At 36.5% G+C, this 16,659-nt stretch overlaps 1 protein-coding gene across 6 annotated transcripts in view; it reads right to left on the bottom strand.

Moving 5' to 3' along the window:
• Positions 1-16,659, bottom strand: part of WDFY3 (WD repeat and FYVE domain containing 3) — a 261,777-nt gene that overhangs the window by 164,298 nt on the left and 80,820 nt on the right. For 5 of the 6 annotated variants that reach the window (XM_060012227.2, XM_060012224.2, XM_060012223.2 and 2 more), the window contains exon 3: positions 9,424-9,634. In XM_060012227.2, coding sequence (XP_059868210.1) covers positions 9,424-9,603 — 180 coding nt within the window. In that variant the 5' untranslated portion in view covers positions 9,604-9,634. Of the gene's footprint in view, positions 1-9,423; positions 9,635-15,587; positions 15,676-16,659 lie in introns of all 6 variants that reach the window. The other variant, XM_060012222.2, reaches the window with a different exon arrangement.

Raw genomic sequence — 16,659 nt, 5'->3', positions numbered from 1 at the left:
ATCAGTTCTACAGGTTATACTTTTAGCCAGGTAGTCTGTTCTTTAACTTGACACACAATTTTAAATTATCTCAAAGAACAAACAAACTGTTCTTTTCAGGAACTCCTCAATAAATTGTTTTTCTGCTGAGATTTTGATAAATGTTATGTGCTTACAGTTAACCTATGTCGCCTGCTAAATACCCATAGTCTTTAATAAACAAATTGGAGATAGATTAGAAATTGAGAAGCCTCAATTTTAAATTTGAGCATACTTTCAAGGAGGAGAGATTTTACCCGTCACTCTCTCTTGAAGTTTTTATTAAATAATTTGTGTCTTAGAAAAATAAAAAGAATGGCCAATTTATTGACCAAATTTATCTCACAGACTTAAAAAGTATGCCCAGTAAGCACAGCCCTGTAAGACTACATTAATATCAAACCAAAGCAATTTGGTTACTAAAATCAACCTCGCTTGAAGTTCACAGTTGATTATGACAAAGTTTATTCATTCCTTTCTTTCCTCCTTTTTTAATTTTTTGGTCCATATAAAAATAACATATTGCAACTCAAAGTGCATCTTTTAAAATAAACCATCAACTATCTTTATCAAATAAAATATCTACACCATTTGGTTTCTAGTGAGGAAGGACACATGCTTGAATAGCCATTCTACTTCCACCCAGAGATGAGTATGTAACTGCCTAATGAAGGTGTTTACAAAGCAATTGTATATTTTGCTCAGGCAATTATTAAGCCTTTTGACAAACTGATTTAAAGTAGATAAGTATTCCTATTATTCAGAATATACTGATGTATATTTTGCTCCTAAGAATTATTAAGCACTATGTTATCCTAAGAGTAAGACAACTTCATAAAATAAATAGCTCTTTTCTTAGCATAAACATATGGTTATTCAAGCAGTCTTCACGCTGGGTGGATAATACACTGTTAAAAATGCAACTAACTTTTCATACAAATCCTGATATTTACAGCTTTATTTTCATAAGGAAATTTTTTTCAAAAGCTGTGTTGTTTGAATTGACCAAGCCAAATGTTACAGAAAAAGGACCATGTCCTACTTGCTAATCTGAAATGAACTACTGCTTCTTTAACGTAAACAATCTTTAATCTAGTGATCCAACACTACTGATTGATTCACTCTTTCATTTATTCACTCATAAATATTTACTGGTCTACTATATATGCCAGGCAATATTTGGAACCTTGAATACAAAAGTAAATAAAGAACTGTGAATACAAAGGCAAATAAAGCAAATATAATTCCAGTTTTCACGGAATGTACATTTTAGCACAGGAGACAAAAGTTAAGCTATTTTAAAAATAAAAATTATGTTGGATAGTGATGCATTATAAAGGAAGTAAACAGGGTAACTGAAAGGGAATGCCTGGAGTGAGAAAAGGTTATCAGAAACGCTCTCTGAGATGACACTGACCCAGAAGGATGATACTGAATAATGAAAAAAGGTCACAATTCAAACAGCCAAGGAACGAGGGTTCCGGGCAGTGAGAAGAACTGTGCTAAGACCGTGGGCAAGAGATTGGGAGCTTGAGAGATCAAAAGGCGTGGGTGAAGCTGGAGTGTTTCCAATGAGAGGGGAAATGCAGCAAGAAAAGGCTGGAGAAGTACAGGGACTAAAACATGTATCTGGCATTTTAGATAATACTGAATGTGTAAGGCAGTAAAGAAAAGAGATTTTTTGGTGACTGACTTCAACAATTAAATCTAAAAATATTAGGTATGTATTTACCACCTTCCACAAATAGTGGGAAATAGTGCTTCAATCATGCATGTAAATGTGCACCACAGAGGATGGAGCACAGAGCTGGGATTCACCTTCCCACCCACAGGGACTCTGGTCAAAATTTTCTGGTTCTTAGTTCCCTCATCTGTTAAAGGGGAGAGTTGAGCAAGAGAACTGGTCGGTAATACACTCAACTCAGAGGGATGATTCTATAATAGACATGTGACATTCATTACCCAGATGAAAAAAACAGTGCTGAGGAACAAAAAGCCTTTTAGCAAACTTAATAAAAATAACAACAATTATCATATAATGAGGCTTTACAGTGTGCCTAGCACTATTCAAATACTTGACATAATGTCATTCGAATCTCATGAAATCCTACACATTACTCCCATTTTTCAGAAAAAGAAATTAAGGGTTAGAGAAGGTAGATGCCAGGAGGTGGTGGAGACAGAATTCAAAACTAGGTCTGATTCCAAGCTGTGCTCTTAGTCACCCAGTAATATACTGCCTGAATTAAACTTTGCAGGAACCCTATCACTATACCTTTGCACAGTGTTCACCTTGCGAGGGAATTAGCACAGCTCAACTTGTTTTTAGAAGGGTCATTTTAAATATCCACCTAAATAAATTTCAGAAAATTTCCTGGCTGCTCCTCAACTAAAATATTTTTGGTATACTCAGGGGGAACAAATGAATGGTGTTGTATAATGGCATGCAGGAAGCAGCGGCTCAATATATATTTGTTACCAAATGAAGCTATTCAGTAAAATTTTATTAAATATTAGTAAAAGAGAGGTAGGAATTTTTACAAAGTTTTCTAAAATGGTGTCTTTTTCCCCCTAAATATACGTAATATCTAAAATTAAGTTACAGAGTATATGAATAATTTGATATATCTAACAGATTTTGAAAATTGACAGTGAAGATGTAATTGCATTTACCAATTAATATAAATCATTACATTAACACTTACAGTCTTCTTGTTCTAAGGACCACGAACTTGCAGGAGAAGAAAATGAGAAGGTGTATCTCAGTCCCTCTCTCTCCTTCTAGGGTACACCCGCCTCAAAAGAACATGTACTCTCATCTGCTCTGAGTGTGGCTTGCCCACTTTTGCCAATGACTGGGTAAGTAAGCTTAACCATATCAAGGGTGAAACTAGGAAGTCCTTTGTTGCACAGACCTAAGCTCCATTCTCCAATATTGGTACTATGCAATAAGTAACAAAGCTGTATATTTGTAAACATAAGTCTCATATATGTAAATAGTTCATTTGTCTGACCCTTGATCTATCTCGCATTTGGTTCTGAACTTGAGTATCCTTCCTCTAAAGCCAACAATTTAAAAAGTAAAGGTTACTTGTGAGGGATAAAAAAAGAGACATTGGGGGCTTCCCTGGTGACGCAGTGGTTGAGAGTCCGCCTGCCGATGCAGGGGACACATGCCGCGGAGCTGTTGGGCCCGTGAGCCATGGCCGCTGAGCCTGCGCGTCCGGAGCCTGTGCTCCGCAACGGGAGAGGCCACAACAGTGAGAGGCCTGCGTACCGCAAAAAAAAAAAAAAAAAAAAAAAAAAGAGACATTGGATTCAACTTAGATGTTTCTTGAATATAAATCAGAAGCAAATTCAAAAACAAGAGGAGTCTCTAAAAGAAGGTCCAGTTAGTAAAGATTATATTTTAACATACACAATTTAGTATGATAACATACACCAAGGTAATTAACAATGGCAGTTAACTTTCAGATGACTAAAATGCTATTCATTTTTTAATACGTTTAAATGAAGTATTTTTTTTCTGTAAGCTTTTGTTCTTGGGACTAAAGGTTAATTATTTTTAAGAATGCTGATTAAATATTATCCAGCTATTCTCAGACCTCACCATAATCTTTCAGTTTGAGAGAACTGGTGAGAAGGAGGATACCAGCAGTGCCCTTGCAGGACTGTGATGAAGAGCACAGGAGGCAGCTGAAGAACCCAGCATGAGTCCTGGCCCAGAAAAAGGGGCTTAACACATGCCATTTCTCAACCTCGTGTCTCTTAAAGGCCAAAATCACACACTGAAATAACAGTATGGAGCACACTTTAAAAACGATTCTGTAGATGGATATCCATGTCTAACTGTAATATGGTTTATTTGCCATTTGGCATGAATCAAACAAAGTCTCAAAAATCAACAGTACAGTTCATTTTTGGCAATCGTGGCAGGATGTCTGGAGCCATACTGAGCTATTCATTCATCTAAGCTATTTCTTACTAGTGTAGAACGTTCAAGTATAAATTGTCAAACCATTAAATAAATATGGTTATCTATATCAAAATTTAATGGATGTGATGTCTTATCTAAGGATAATTTTAGTTTGTTAATGATAGGCCAATGAATATAATTTATATATTTTTTAAATTGGTCACAATAGTACAGAAATAACTTTCTTTTCATTAGTTAAAAGTTGATAAAGGAAAAGAACCTGAAAAAGAATAAATATATGTATATATGTATAAAAATATATATATATAACTGAATCACTTTGCTGTACACCTGAAACTAACACAACATTGTAAATCAACTATACTTCAATAAAAAAATTAATTAATTAAAAAAAAACGCTAACCATCATCTGACAATGCAGGGTTGCCACAAACCTTTAATTTGTAAAAACTGCAATAAAGCGAAGCACAATAAAACAGAAAAAAAAAGTTGAATGAAACTTTATGATATTTAAATCACTCATTGTATTAGAGGTTTAGGCAATGCATATGTATATGCTTTTAATCAGCCAACTAAAAACTTCTGACTTGAAAGAATAGAGACTCATGGCAACACAGAACACAACAGAACTAAGACAGTCTAAGCAATAGAGAATAATCACTAAAGCAACTTAAATCTTCTTAAAAAAAAAAACCCCCAAAACCTCAAGTATTTGTTTGAGTCTTCTAGTCTAAGACTCACTTGAATTGACTGTGGAAGCTTAACTGATGAAATACATGGGACACATATGCAGGATATTAGTTATTAATCTATATTAATAGCTGAGAATAACAATTGTCCTAACTACTCTTAACATTATCATCACCTTTTCAGTGTTTATGAATCTGAGAGAAGGAAATTATCTCAAACTACTTAATAGCTAATAGTACATTGTGACATTGAAGTAAAACAAAAACATTAAAATAAAAAACAACCAACTTCCCAGGACTGGTTGCAATAAAAATTAATGACTGTTACCTCAACAGGGCTTGAAAAAATAGCTTGTCCATAATCAGTTCTCTCCCAATTTCAAAACAGCTGTCTTAAACCTTTCCCTACCTCTCCTCATATTCCTACCCTATCATCCCCTCCCCTCCCTCACTCTCAGCCTTTTTATCTCATAGATTAAAAAATGAACATCCTCTGCTCTGTTCCTATGGTATCCCACCCAATTCCACGAGTGATATGTGAATTAGTCTCTCTAACTATGCTCTGTCCCTCTACTCCTGCCCTTCTTGCTTTACCAGCCCAGCAAAACCTCAGTCCCAATATAACGCATCTATCCGTCTTTTCTACTTCTACACACACGCTGCTTTGTAACTGAATGAGAAAAATCACACACGCCTGCATGGATAAGATCCAGTACAAATTTACTATCTCCAACCTTCACTGAGCCCTCAAAACTCTTTAAGCCCTTTATTGTCCCTTTCAACTATCCTTCTTGATTCCCTTTCATTAATATTCCAAACCATCACCATTCCCTAAAGTCTCCTACTCGACCTGCTTACTCCAGACTCTTAACAGACCACATCTTCTGTTGATAACTATAAGAAACTGAGGTCATCAAGCAAGATCTTATTCAACTTTCCACTACCTTCACTACAAATCTGTGCTCACACCCAACAAGACATGCTCTCCTGCAGCATGCGGTGTCTCTTGTTCAAGGCTCACTCACCCACCTGTAATTTGACTCTATGCTCAATTTCACTGTCTTAAAAATTTCCAATTTCCCCCTCTGCTGGTTTCTTTCCTTCTCTTCATGAGCATGCCTGGATCTCTCCCATTTTTAAAAACAAAGTAAAACACCAGAAATATACAAACACAAACCCCCTATTGCCAAATTCACCTCCATCAATCTCTTTTGTCCCCTCTTCTTTCATATTTCTACAAGCGGAGTCCATACTGTCTCTTCTCATCTCCCATTCACTGCTCAACTCACTGCTTTCTCGTGCTTCCATTCTAGTAACTTTCAAACTGGCAAATCTCATGTACATTTTTCAGTCTCCATCTTACTGGGTCTCTCTAATGTACAGGATGGTGTTGACTGCTCCCTTCCTTCTTGCAACTTTTATCTCTTGAGTTCCATAACCAGCCTCTCCTGATTCTTTTTGTACTGCTACTGACCCATTCCTGTTCTGTATCCTTTATGGGTTCCCCTTCTTTCACTAAACATTCATATTCTCCATGGTTCATCCTTAGCATACTACTCATGGGGCAGTAGGAGGCACGAGTAATGTCTTATCCCCTTCCAGGGTTCCAACTACCACATATCTGCAGTAGTCCCCACAGTCCCTCACCTGAGCTTTCTAATTGCCTACTGAATACCTCCACTTGGGAAGTTCACAAATATCAACAGTTTGGACTCAATGCCCCAGACTGAATCTGTCCCCTATATCTCTCCTTCTCAGCTACTAGGAAAAATATCCACCCAGTTTCCCAAATGAGAAACCTAAGAGACAGCCTTGCTTTGGTCCCTTCTCCTTTCTTATTCTATTGCTTAGAATACTTCATTGGCTCTGCACACCTCGGAGAAAAAGTATTAGCACTTAATATGATATAAAACCTGTCATGATGTGCCTATTAAACTTAACAGTACCCTTCCTCGACATAATGTCAACTTCTTGGACCACTTATAGATGCTAGCACACATCAAAATGTTTGTAGCCTTTACCTTGATTCATGCTTTAACTTCTTACTCTAATTACCTTCTTGGTTAATTTAGCCCAGTTAGTTCCAAGCTGGCTAATGCATATCTTTTAAGGACTCAAGAATCACATCCCATTCTCAAGGGAGACGCCCCTTCCCTGATCCCCACAGACTTTCCGATAACTTTCTTCTCAAGGGTGCCATAATACTCTGCTGTGTCTCTAATACTACATTTCTTTGTTATTCCATTATCTGTTTATGTGTTTATCTCTTCTCCAACAGAAATACATGTTTATCTTCATGACACTTCTGATTTATAAAACTGGACTATCTTATCTCAGAACTCCAATGTATAGCACAATGTCTATTTGTTTGACACATATTTACTGAATCAGTAATGCACAATAACAGAATAAATGAAGAGATAAGCAAACAAATAAACATAGAATATGTAGAGTCTATCCCTCCTCTCTGTTGTCTAATTAGCCTTTGGCTTGGTGTGAATAACACATAAACTAGATGTATTTCAGCATATATTCAATATGAAATTATTTCAGCATAAATAGTTTATAATCTTTGCTTCACCTTGTAATGTCTTTATTTTTAATGCCATAACAACAGTAACAATAATAGACACAAGTTCCCTAGGACAAGCATTTGTTAAGTGCTTTAAGTACATTATCTTACTTAATCTTCATACCAACCCCACAAGGTAGATATTCTTATTTAACAGCCCAGAAACTGAAGGTGACTGCTCCTCCCAAGTGCAGTACACACCTGGAGGTCTAACCCTTAGAGAGGAACAACCAAGAACACTGATAGGTGCAAACTGGAGATTAAGTGAAAGTCAATCTACTGAATATGAAACATCAGTCTTGTTCCTCAACTTAGCTTTAAGAAAACACTAGCAAGTATATATGCTCCAGGCAGGAGACTGGAAAACATCCCTTCCTGGAATATCAACATATCCTAGGTTAACGAATCTCTGCATTTTATCCAGCCAGATCATCTTACCACTGGAAAAGTCTAACCCCTGCACACGTACTTTCCAATTAGTGTTTCAATACCTCATTCCTAAATATCAGTGTATAGACAATTATCACCAGACATCTGGAGACTACTCTAATATGAAAGAAAATAATATAAACAAAGAAAAAACAGTAATCTGAAGCAAATAACAATGAAAGAAGCATAAGAAAACTTGAAAAAGCTTTAATATTTTCAGAGGGATGAGGAGATATTACAGAATTTTAAATTAATAAAGAAGAATTCAAGGACGTTAAAAATATGACAGCATAAGGTTAATCCAAAAGAGTTAATATTTGATTGACAGAGCTGCAGAAAAGGGGAAGAATATTAACAAAGAAATATTTCAAAATATTTTCCCAGAATTGAAAAGTACAAGTTTGCAGATTAAGAAGGTTCATCATGAAGCCTCAATAAAATTTCAAAATATTGAGAAGAAGAACCTAGAAAATTTCAGACAGAAAGACTAACAGACACAGAGAACAAACAATAAAGAGATCAAGTGAGACTTTGGGAGGGAGACAATGAGTCACAGATGCAGGGGAAAGAGAAAGACATGGGAGGGGAGAAACAAGGAAAGAGAACTGGGGGGTCGGGGGGGAGAGACAGAGACCAAGAGAGGGGAACAGAGAGAGGAGAGAGAGATGGGGAAGAGAGACACAGGAAAAGACAGGCAGAGATGGGGAGAAAGAGACAGAAACAGGAAGGGAAGGAGAGAAAGATAGGGGAAGGACAGAGATAGGTCTAAGGAGAGAAAAAGAGAGATGGGGGAGAAAAAGAAAGAGACATGAGGAAAGACAGAAATTGAGACAGTTATGTTACAAAGTCTGAGGAAAACAAGTTCTATAAGAGTGGCAAAATAGTGGTGGTTTGCTATAAGGTTCATCTATGAATAATATTTACAGCAGGGTCAGTAGACTGTAAGCACTGAATCTTATTTAAACAAATGGGATTATTGTATGGGAAGGACAAGAGGAGGGTAGCATGTATGAGTGAATGTATGTGTGTGCATGCTTTGGAGGCATGGGGAGTTTAAAAAAAAAGCTAATTCTCCTATTTCTCAGTAAGAAGTCAATTAAAACTGAACAATCACGACAGCAGTATAAGTATTGTTTGTTATGTAAAGCTGAAATAGCTAAAAGTGGCAGCAACAATTAGCAGTGGAGAGCAGCAGGGCCCTATAAGCCTGCGGAAGTACTTGACTTTTTAAACTATGTACATATACATCTTTGATAAAAATTTTTAAAATCCCCATTAAGATTGCTACATGTGATCAACTTGACAAAATACATTAAAACATTAGCTCTATTTTGACTCTCTAGAGCCTATAACTATCCTCTTACAAGTTCTTTTACAGAAAATCCACCAAACAACAAAATAAACTGAGATGATTCTTCAAAGTGTAAAAAGGACTTGGGCGACTGCACCATTTGATGCCATAAATCATCACTTCAAAAGGTAATGGAAATAACATAAGTGGTAATTTACAACCTATCCCTCTTCCAAGTATCAACCATTAGAGGAACATTTTACAAAATGCTCGCAATCTTCCTTTTATCTGCTAGAACTAAGAGGAGTTCATTCTGACCAGATCTCACATCAAATCACCTTATAGCAAATTGAAAGGAAGGAATCAGCTTCTTAAAAATTCATTCATTCTATCATTTTTTTTTTCCCATCTGTGACTTATTATAACCTCAAGACTCCTGCAGTACCACCCCATCACAAAAGGCATGTGCTTGGCAACCTGGACTCACCCTGTTAAACACTGGCAGCATCATGTACAGTTTCTCTTCTTGTTCCTTCTGAGTCATGTGCCGGGGAGGATGGCACAACTCCGTGAAGAGTCGGCGGAGGTGCATCAGTCCTAAGGCGTTGTCTTGCGGGCTGCACTCCTCCTGCCTCGGCCGCCCCATGATCCTCTTCACCATATTCATCTTGGCTGGTTGGTGATAAACACTTCTAATTCTGTAAGAAGATGTTCATACAGTCAAAATGTCATTGTCTTGACCAGGTCAAGCATGCACAGAGCTCATTAAAAGCCAGAAAAACAAAAAAATTCTGCCTAAAATATTTTTTCTACTTTTTTGAACAGAAAAGGTAGAGAGGCAAAGCTAATTTTGATAAATCTCCCTAAATGACAAGTTACAAATTATGCCACTCAGTGTTCCTTACCGGCTTTGCCACAATTTGTATAAAATGTAAAACATTAAATGTAAAAAATTAATTGTTGCTGGACGAGCAACAAACATTTCCAAGTTAGTCATAACAAAGTTCAACAAATAAAGGGATCATAAATCTTATAATTAATATGTTGCTTAATAGTTGACTATATGGAAAAAGAATAAAAGCACAGAAAATTCACCCTCACTTCAAAACATCCAAACAAGTGAAAAAAACAAAAATCCCCACAAAGTTTTCTGTTTTCAATTATTTAACTTTTTTTGTAGATGAAGGATTACACTTGGGATAGTCCTCACTGAAGACTTGTAGTTTGAAAAATGCAAATTAAATGAAATGATACCCTCAAATATATTATAAATCATAAGAAAAAAGTGAAAATTATCATATAACTTAAGACTGTTTTTTCAAACTACAGTTTGAAACCCTTTGGCAGGTCATGTTAATTCATTTAATAGATCATGACAAGCAATTAAAAAAAAGAAGTAAAATATAATATTGTAAATCAACTATATACCTCAATAAAAATATTTTTAATGAAATAGAAGATATTGGAATACATGTAGTGAGGGTAATTATTATTTCATGAAACTTATTTTAGGTAAGGGTGTATTCATGTGTATTGAATCACAATGTAAAATGTATGTATCCCTGGCTAGAACTGCAGTTAAGAAATAAGTAAACGAATCACTGGGTTAGAACATACACCAGAATCAATAACGCTAAGCTTTCAGAAAGCATCATCAGCCCTTTTCAACCACCATGAACTGTGCCTGCCAGCAATTAGCTAATTTCAGACACAAAAACAGGATATCTTACAAAAAGAATCAGGAAGGCTGGGAGGACACTATGGGATATACTGAACTTGAGTAAAAGGCAATTTTGCTTTCTAACCTGTAGAAAAGCAGGAGTAATCTGAAGATTAATTTTTAATTTTGCCACATAAGCCAGCATGGCATTTCTTAAGAAATGAGAGACCACTGCAGAGCTAGATGTTTATTTACTAAACATCTATTGATTTTTTTAAACCATTAAGAAGAACTAGCATCTTAAATATGCTTGCCCTTGAGAATTTTGAGTGGATTCCGTGTTTGCCTGCGGGCGCATGTTTATGCATTCTAGCTTGACTGCAACAGGAGGCCACCTGCAACTCATCACAGGTGAGAAGCAGGAAAACACCCTGCCAAAGGCTGGTCTGCACCAAGGGACCTCTGTGCAAAGAGCACTCAATACTGCTAAGGTGTCCAGTAGTGGGGAAGAGTGCTCAGACCACAGGCACAGGGCCGAGGAGACCCTCTGAACTACAAATGACAAGTGAAAGTCAGTCCGGTTCAAACTTGTTCAACATATTTCATTCTCGGAAAAACGTGTTAAGTTCCCCAAGTATACATTATAAAGATTTCAACAAATACATTCAAAGAGCCTACTATATGCTGGTATTTTTCGTCCTGGAAACCCCCAGGACAAATATAAAATTTGAAGTTAACTATAAAACTTGCATAAATTAGCTAACACTTCAGATTATACATAGATCTGCTCTTTTTCCTTAACCCATAGCTTCAGTTCATAATCTAAAGCTTGTGGATAGGATTTACAGGATTCATGATCCCCTAACACTTCAAAAAACATTTTAAATAGATCTCCAGCTTTCACAGGGGTCTAGGTCATTAAAAAGCCAAGCATCAATCCTTATTTATAGAGAGTCAAAGCACTTTCAGACCATTCCCTTTGGTCCTCATTCCAACTTAAGCAAGGGGACTGAGGAGGGGATTAATTCTACCTTTTTGTGAGGCCTCAAGACAAGAACAATTTGCTCAAAATCTCACAATGAAAAAGAACTGAATGAGAATCCAGGACTCCCACCTACTGGTTCAGCCCTTCCTGCTTACTTATATTCATGTGCCTATTTTAAATTACAAAATTTTTGGCAACTGTGACTCTAGAATATTTATTTAGCTAGCATCAAGTTGCAGTTAGAATGCAAAAGAAATGTTTGACTTTTCTGAAGATACACTAATCAATTATCAGTAAACACACACACATAATCACACAAAGACATTCGCTAGATGTAAATCAAGCTATCGTACCACCATTATTTTATATTTGTCGGATACAAAGGGATATATTGGGTTCGCCAAAAAGTTTGTTTGGGTTTTTCCGTAAGACGGTATGGAAAAACCTGAACGAACTTTTTGGCCAACCCAATATATCAATCAGCTAAATGGATTTACTGGTATTTCTCGATTACTCAGATAATCTCAGTAATGGGGAAAAAAATTCAGATTCCTCCTTTTCTCCTAATTTACCAAGAAACACTTAAGCATATCAGATTGCTGACTCATTGCTTTGTCTGCACTTCAATGTCTGTAACTTAAAGTATAATTCAGACCAAGAACTATCATGTTTAAAGTACCCTTCAGCAGTGAAAGAGCAGAAAAGAATGGGTACTTCTTGGTGAAATCTGTACCAACACGTCCATATAAGATAGGTAACTTCAGGTGAAAGTCTCTTAATTCCCTTGAATCTTGGGTTTTTCTCACCCGTAAAATCTTTCCTCATAGGCTTTTTGTAATGCATACATAAAATAACATCATTTATATAAAGTGCCAAACACATTAATTATGTTCAACAGTTTTTATATTTCTTCCTTCAGCTTGATCATGAAACATTTAATTTCTTTTCGTTTACATTTTTCGTTATTTAAGCAAGTAAGGCAAAGGAAAGAGTGTGGGCTCTTACAGTACTATGTTTTAGAGACTTACAAAGTGATAAATAAAAAATTAAGGGAAAATTTATTTCTTAGATACTCAATAAGAGGTTTCTAAAGCAATACAGAAGAGATAGGCAAAATTTAATAATACTGAGGACAAATCATAGAAGGATTATTTTGGGGGGTAATGTTATCAGGGATTTTCAAAATATTTACAAAGATTATTGTACATAAGAACTAGTTTTCTAATGCAAACTCTATTTTGTTTCACAAGAGAAAAGTGTTTGTACTGCCAACAGGGGGTTATTTAAATAGCAATGAGATAATTATTGCAATGAGCCCAGACAGTAGTTCTTATTCTAATCTCTTGTGTTAAAGCTTAAAAATCCTCTGGAAATGCCTGAAAAACTGTTTAAGTCCTTTAAACAGTCTGCCATTATTTAAATTATAGAACAAGTAAATAGCCTAAATTTGTAAACATATATTTGCCAAGTAACTAATGGCCTTTGAGTAGCTCAGCTAAAAACGTAAAATAGCTTTTCTAAGTAACTCCTTAATTCCACGAGAAGAAATAAATAGCTCACAGGACTCAGGGAAAATCTTATAGTTTCATCAAATAATTATATATAATTCCTCAGGTTTTTAATTTTTTCTTAAACTTTCTGGGGAAAAAGATCCTATTTATTTTCTTACATTGTGAAGAGCAAAGGCAAAACTTCTTACACTTTTTTTTTTTTTTTTTTTGCGGTACACGGGCCTCTCACTGTTGTGGCCTCTCCCGTTGCGGAGCACAGGCTGCGGACGCGCAGGCTCAGTGGCCATGGCTCACGGGCCCAGCCGCTCCACGGCATGTGGGATCTTCCCAGACCTGGGCACTCCCGGACCGGGGCACGAACCCGTGTCCCCTGCATCGGCAGGCGTACTCTCAACCACTGCGCCACCAGGGAAGCCCTTCTTACACTTTTGAAGAATGAAAGCAGAACTCTGAGAGGCTCCCAAAAAACTGTGTATATAACCCAGCAATCTAACCCATACATTGAAAAAGAACTACTAATACAGTCCTGAATTAGAATTTAAAATTTCTACCTGCTGAAACATTGTTTTTGCCTTTCAAGAACAGTCATATCAGATTTTAGCCCCACCTATGAGACATGACAAGATCAGCCATCTCATTTCTATGGCAAAATACAATTACTTAAGACCTATTCCCAACATCCTTCACCCTTCTGACCCCATCGGTGAACTCATCATCCTACACATATACTGAACTGGACAATTTCTCAAAACATCTTTTCCATTGTGCTTAATTTTCTCTTCTCACAGATGAAAGGATATTGCTTCCATTTAAGGACACTTCATTTAGATATGATTTCCAATCATGGGTAGCCACTACTGACATCTCTCTGACACCTTTCTCAAACCTCTCCTTCTAGGGCCCTTGCTGCTGTTTTGGGAGCCCCAAAGGCACATTTACCCCAATAGTTACATGACAGTTATTTGATATGATTAAAATAGTACAATTAAATTATATTATGGGATAAACTTTTGTAGGCTGACCAGAAATTCTCCAGCATTCTCTGAAAGTGTATCTTTATAAGAAAATGTGTTCAAAATTTTGTATGAAAGACCTGTAAAAGAATTTTTGTAGCATGATGCTTCTGTTAAGTTGTGACTGCTTTCTACTGACACATTTTGCATTATACCTGTATCTCCACTAACCTCTAGCTCAAGTCATTCAGCTCTGTGAATGTATCAGTATCCTCAGTGGATGGATGGCACACAGCAGGGAGACTAACCTCAGGAGTGAAGTGCATATAAGTAGGCCTAGAACTTTCAGGGCCATATCCTAGACCTAACAGCACTAGGAATTTCTCTATTTCTGAAATTTCAAGTTTTGAAATCTTACTGTGAGATCTTAATTTTCAATCCACCTGCCTTTCCCACTTCCTAAATCTGTGGTCTTCACTGGAATCGCTTATTCCTCTTAACTTTTCCCAGTTCTACTCCTCAGATGATGTTCAGTCTCTTCAATACATTAACAACTGTACCTTCAGTTCTCCTGTACTCCTGCCTATACATATTTCCAACTAGTACCCATGCCTGGATGAATTCAACCACACAATTTCTCCACGTCTAATTTTGGGTTGCTGGATACTGTGGAGAAAATTCTACAATTCTGCAGACCTCTTACAACATAAAGTTTGATTTTTCTAAAATTATTATTTTCATAAATAAAAATAATTCCAAATGGATTAAAGATCTAAATGTAAACAAACAGTAAAACACTGGAAGCAAATATAAAAGGAAACACTTATAATTTAGGGTAAATTCTTCTTAAAAGGAAAAAAAGACAGATTTATAGCTAAAAATACCACAAAGTTAAAAGACAAGCAAAAAAAACACAAAAATAATAGCAACCTTATAACACAGCATTAATAACGAGATTATCCATGGAACTCTTAAAATCAACAACACGATAACAAAATAAAAATTTAATAGAAATAGACTATCCCCCGTAAAAATACTATACACATGAAATGCAACACAATGCACATATAAAAAGGCACTTAAAAATCTCTAATAATCAGAGAAATGCAAATAAAAACAAGTACAACTATTTGCTCAATTTGGCAAAAAATTGATAGGACTTACAAAATATATACATAGTAAGAATAGAAAAAATTGAAATGTACACACCTTGTTGAATTAGCAGCCTTTTTAAGGGCAATCTCATAGTATCAACATACCTACTCTTTCATCTAGTGATACCTCTTCCAGGAAGCTGTCCTAGAGCAATACTCACAGTACAAGACAGTTTACTGCATTATATGTTATTATAATTGTTTACAATAACAAAAAATCAGAAATAGCCTAGTCCTTTAATAGATGAATAGGCAACTCATGGTACACCTGTATTATGGAATAGTACAATTCTTAAAAGTTAGGAGGAAAAAAGAAGTTAAATTTTTAAAAATCAGGATTTCAGCACCAAAATGTAAGGAGATTAGAAGTCATCATTCCTGTACTTACACAAGAAACAGCTGAATAAACTGGAAACCAAGGATTTTTCTGGAACCCTCAGGGAACTGAGGTTGCAGGGCAAACTAATCCCTGAAATCTGGAGAGACAAGCAAATCCAGAAATTCACAGATGAAATATGCTTATCTATTAACAGTAGGCTAGCATGAGAGGGAGAAACTCCTGGGGGCCACAGCCTTCAGGCTCTCACCACAACTTTCCTGGGTTGCACTTCTAGGAACCCCACCAGATTCTTTCTCACAGAGATGTGGGAAAGATCCCCTCCTCCTGGCTCTGGCAAGAGGGAAGGGAAGCACAATCACTTTGAAATGTTCCCAGAGGATACTCTATAACAAAGGCTGACTTTCCAGAGTAAAAGACTATCTTAGCCTTGTCTCACCTGAGGGAAGGGCATCTCTCCCACCCCACCTCTTCCTCCCCCCCTCCCCACCAACCTTCCAGTCTCACCTACGGGGGCTGAGGGAAGAAACAGCCCTGGAGAAATACTTGTGAAGGTCACAGCCCAAGAGTTACAGGCCCACTAAAACAGTGAGATTTAATCACAGGATTATAAAACAGTTCCCCTCTTCCACACTTTACAACCACCAACTGTGCTCTAAGAAAGAATCAAAAGGAAATGCAAGAAATCAAAAGCACTGTAACAATTATGAAGAATGCTTTGATGAGCTCAGTAGTAGACGATATGGCCAAGGAAAGAATCAGTGAGCCTGAAGATAAATCAGCTTCCAGAAGAAGAGAAAAGGGAGGAGTGGCATATTTGAAGTAATAATGTCTAAGTACTTTGCAAAATTAATGACAGACACCAAACCACCGATACAGAAAGCTCAGAGAATATCAAGATTAAATACCTAAAAGAGTACATTTAAGCATATCATATTCAAACTATAGAAGGTCAAAGATAAGGAGAGACTCTTGAAAGGGACTGGGGTGAGGGGGTGGGAGGAGGAGGAAAACCTTACCTATAAAAGGACAAGGACGAATATTATAGTGGACTTCTCATCCAAAACGTTCAAGCAAGAAAAGAATGAAAGGAAATATTGAATATTTAAAATGTTGGAAGAAA

Source organism: Delphinus delphis, chromosome 5 (genome assembly GCF_949987515.2).
Source record: "Delphinus delphis chromosome 5, mDelDel1.2, whole genome shotgun sequence".
Lineage (NCBI taxonomy): Eukaryota > Metazoa > Chordata > Mammalia > Artiodactyla > Delphinidae > Delphinus > Delphinus delphis.
Note: the sequence above shows the minus strand (reverse complement) of the source record. Positions and strands in the feature narration are given on the sequence as shown.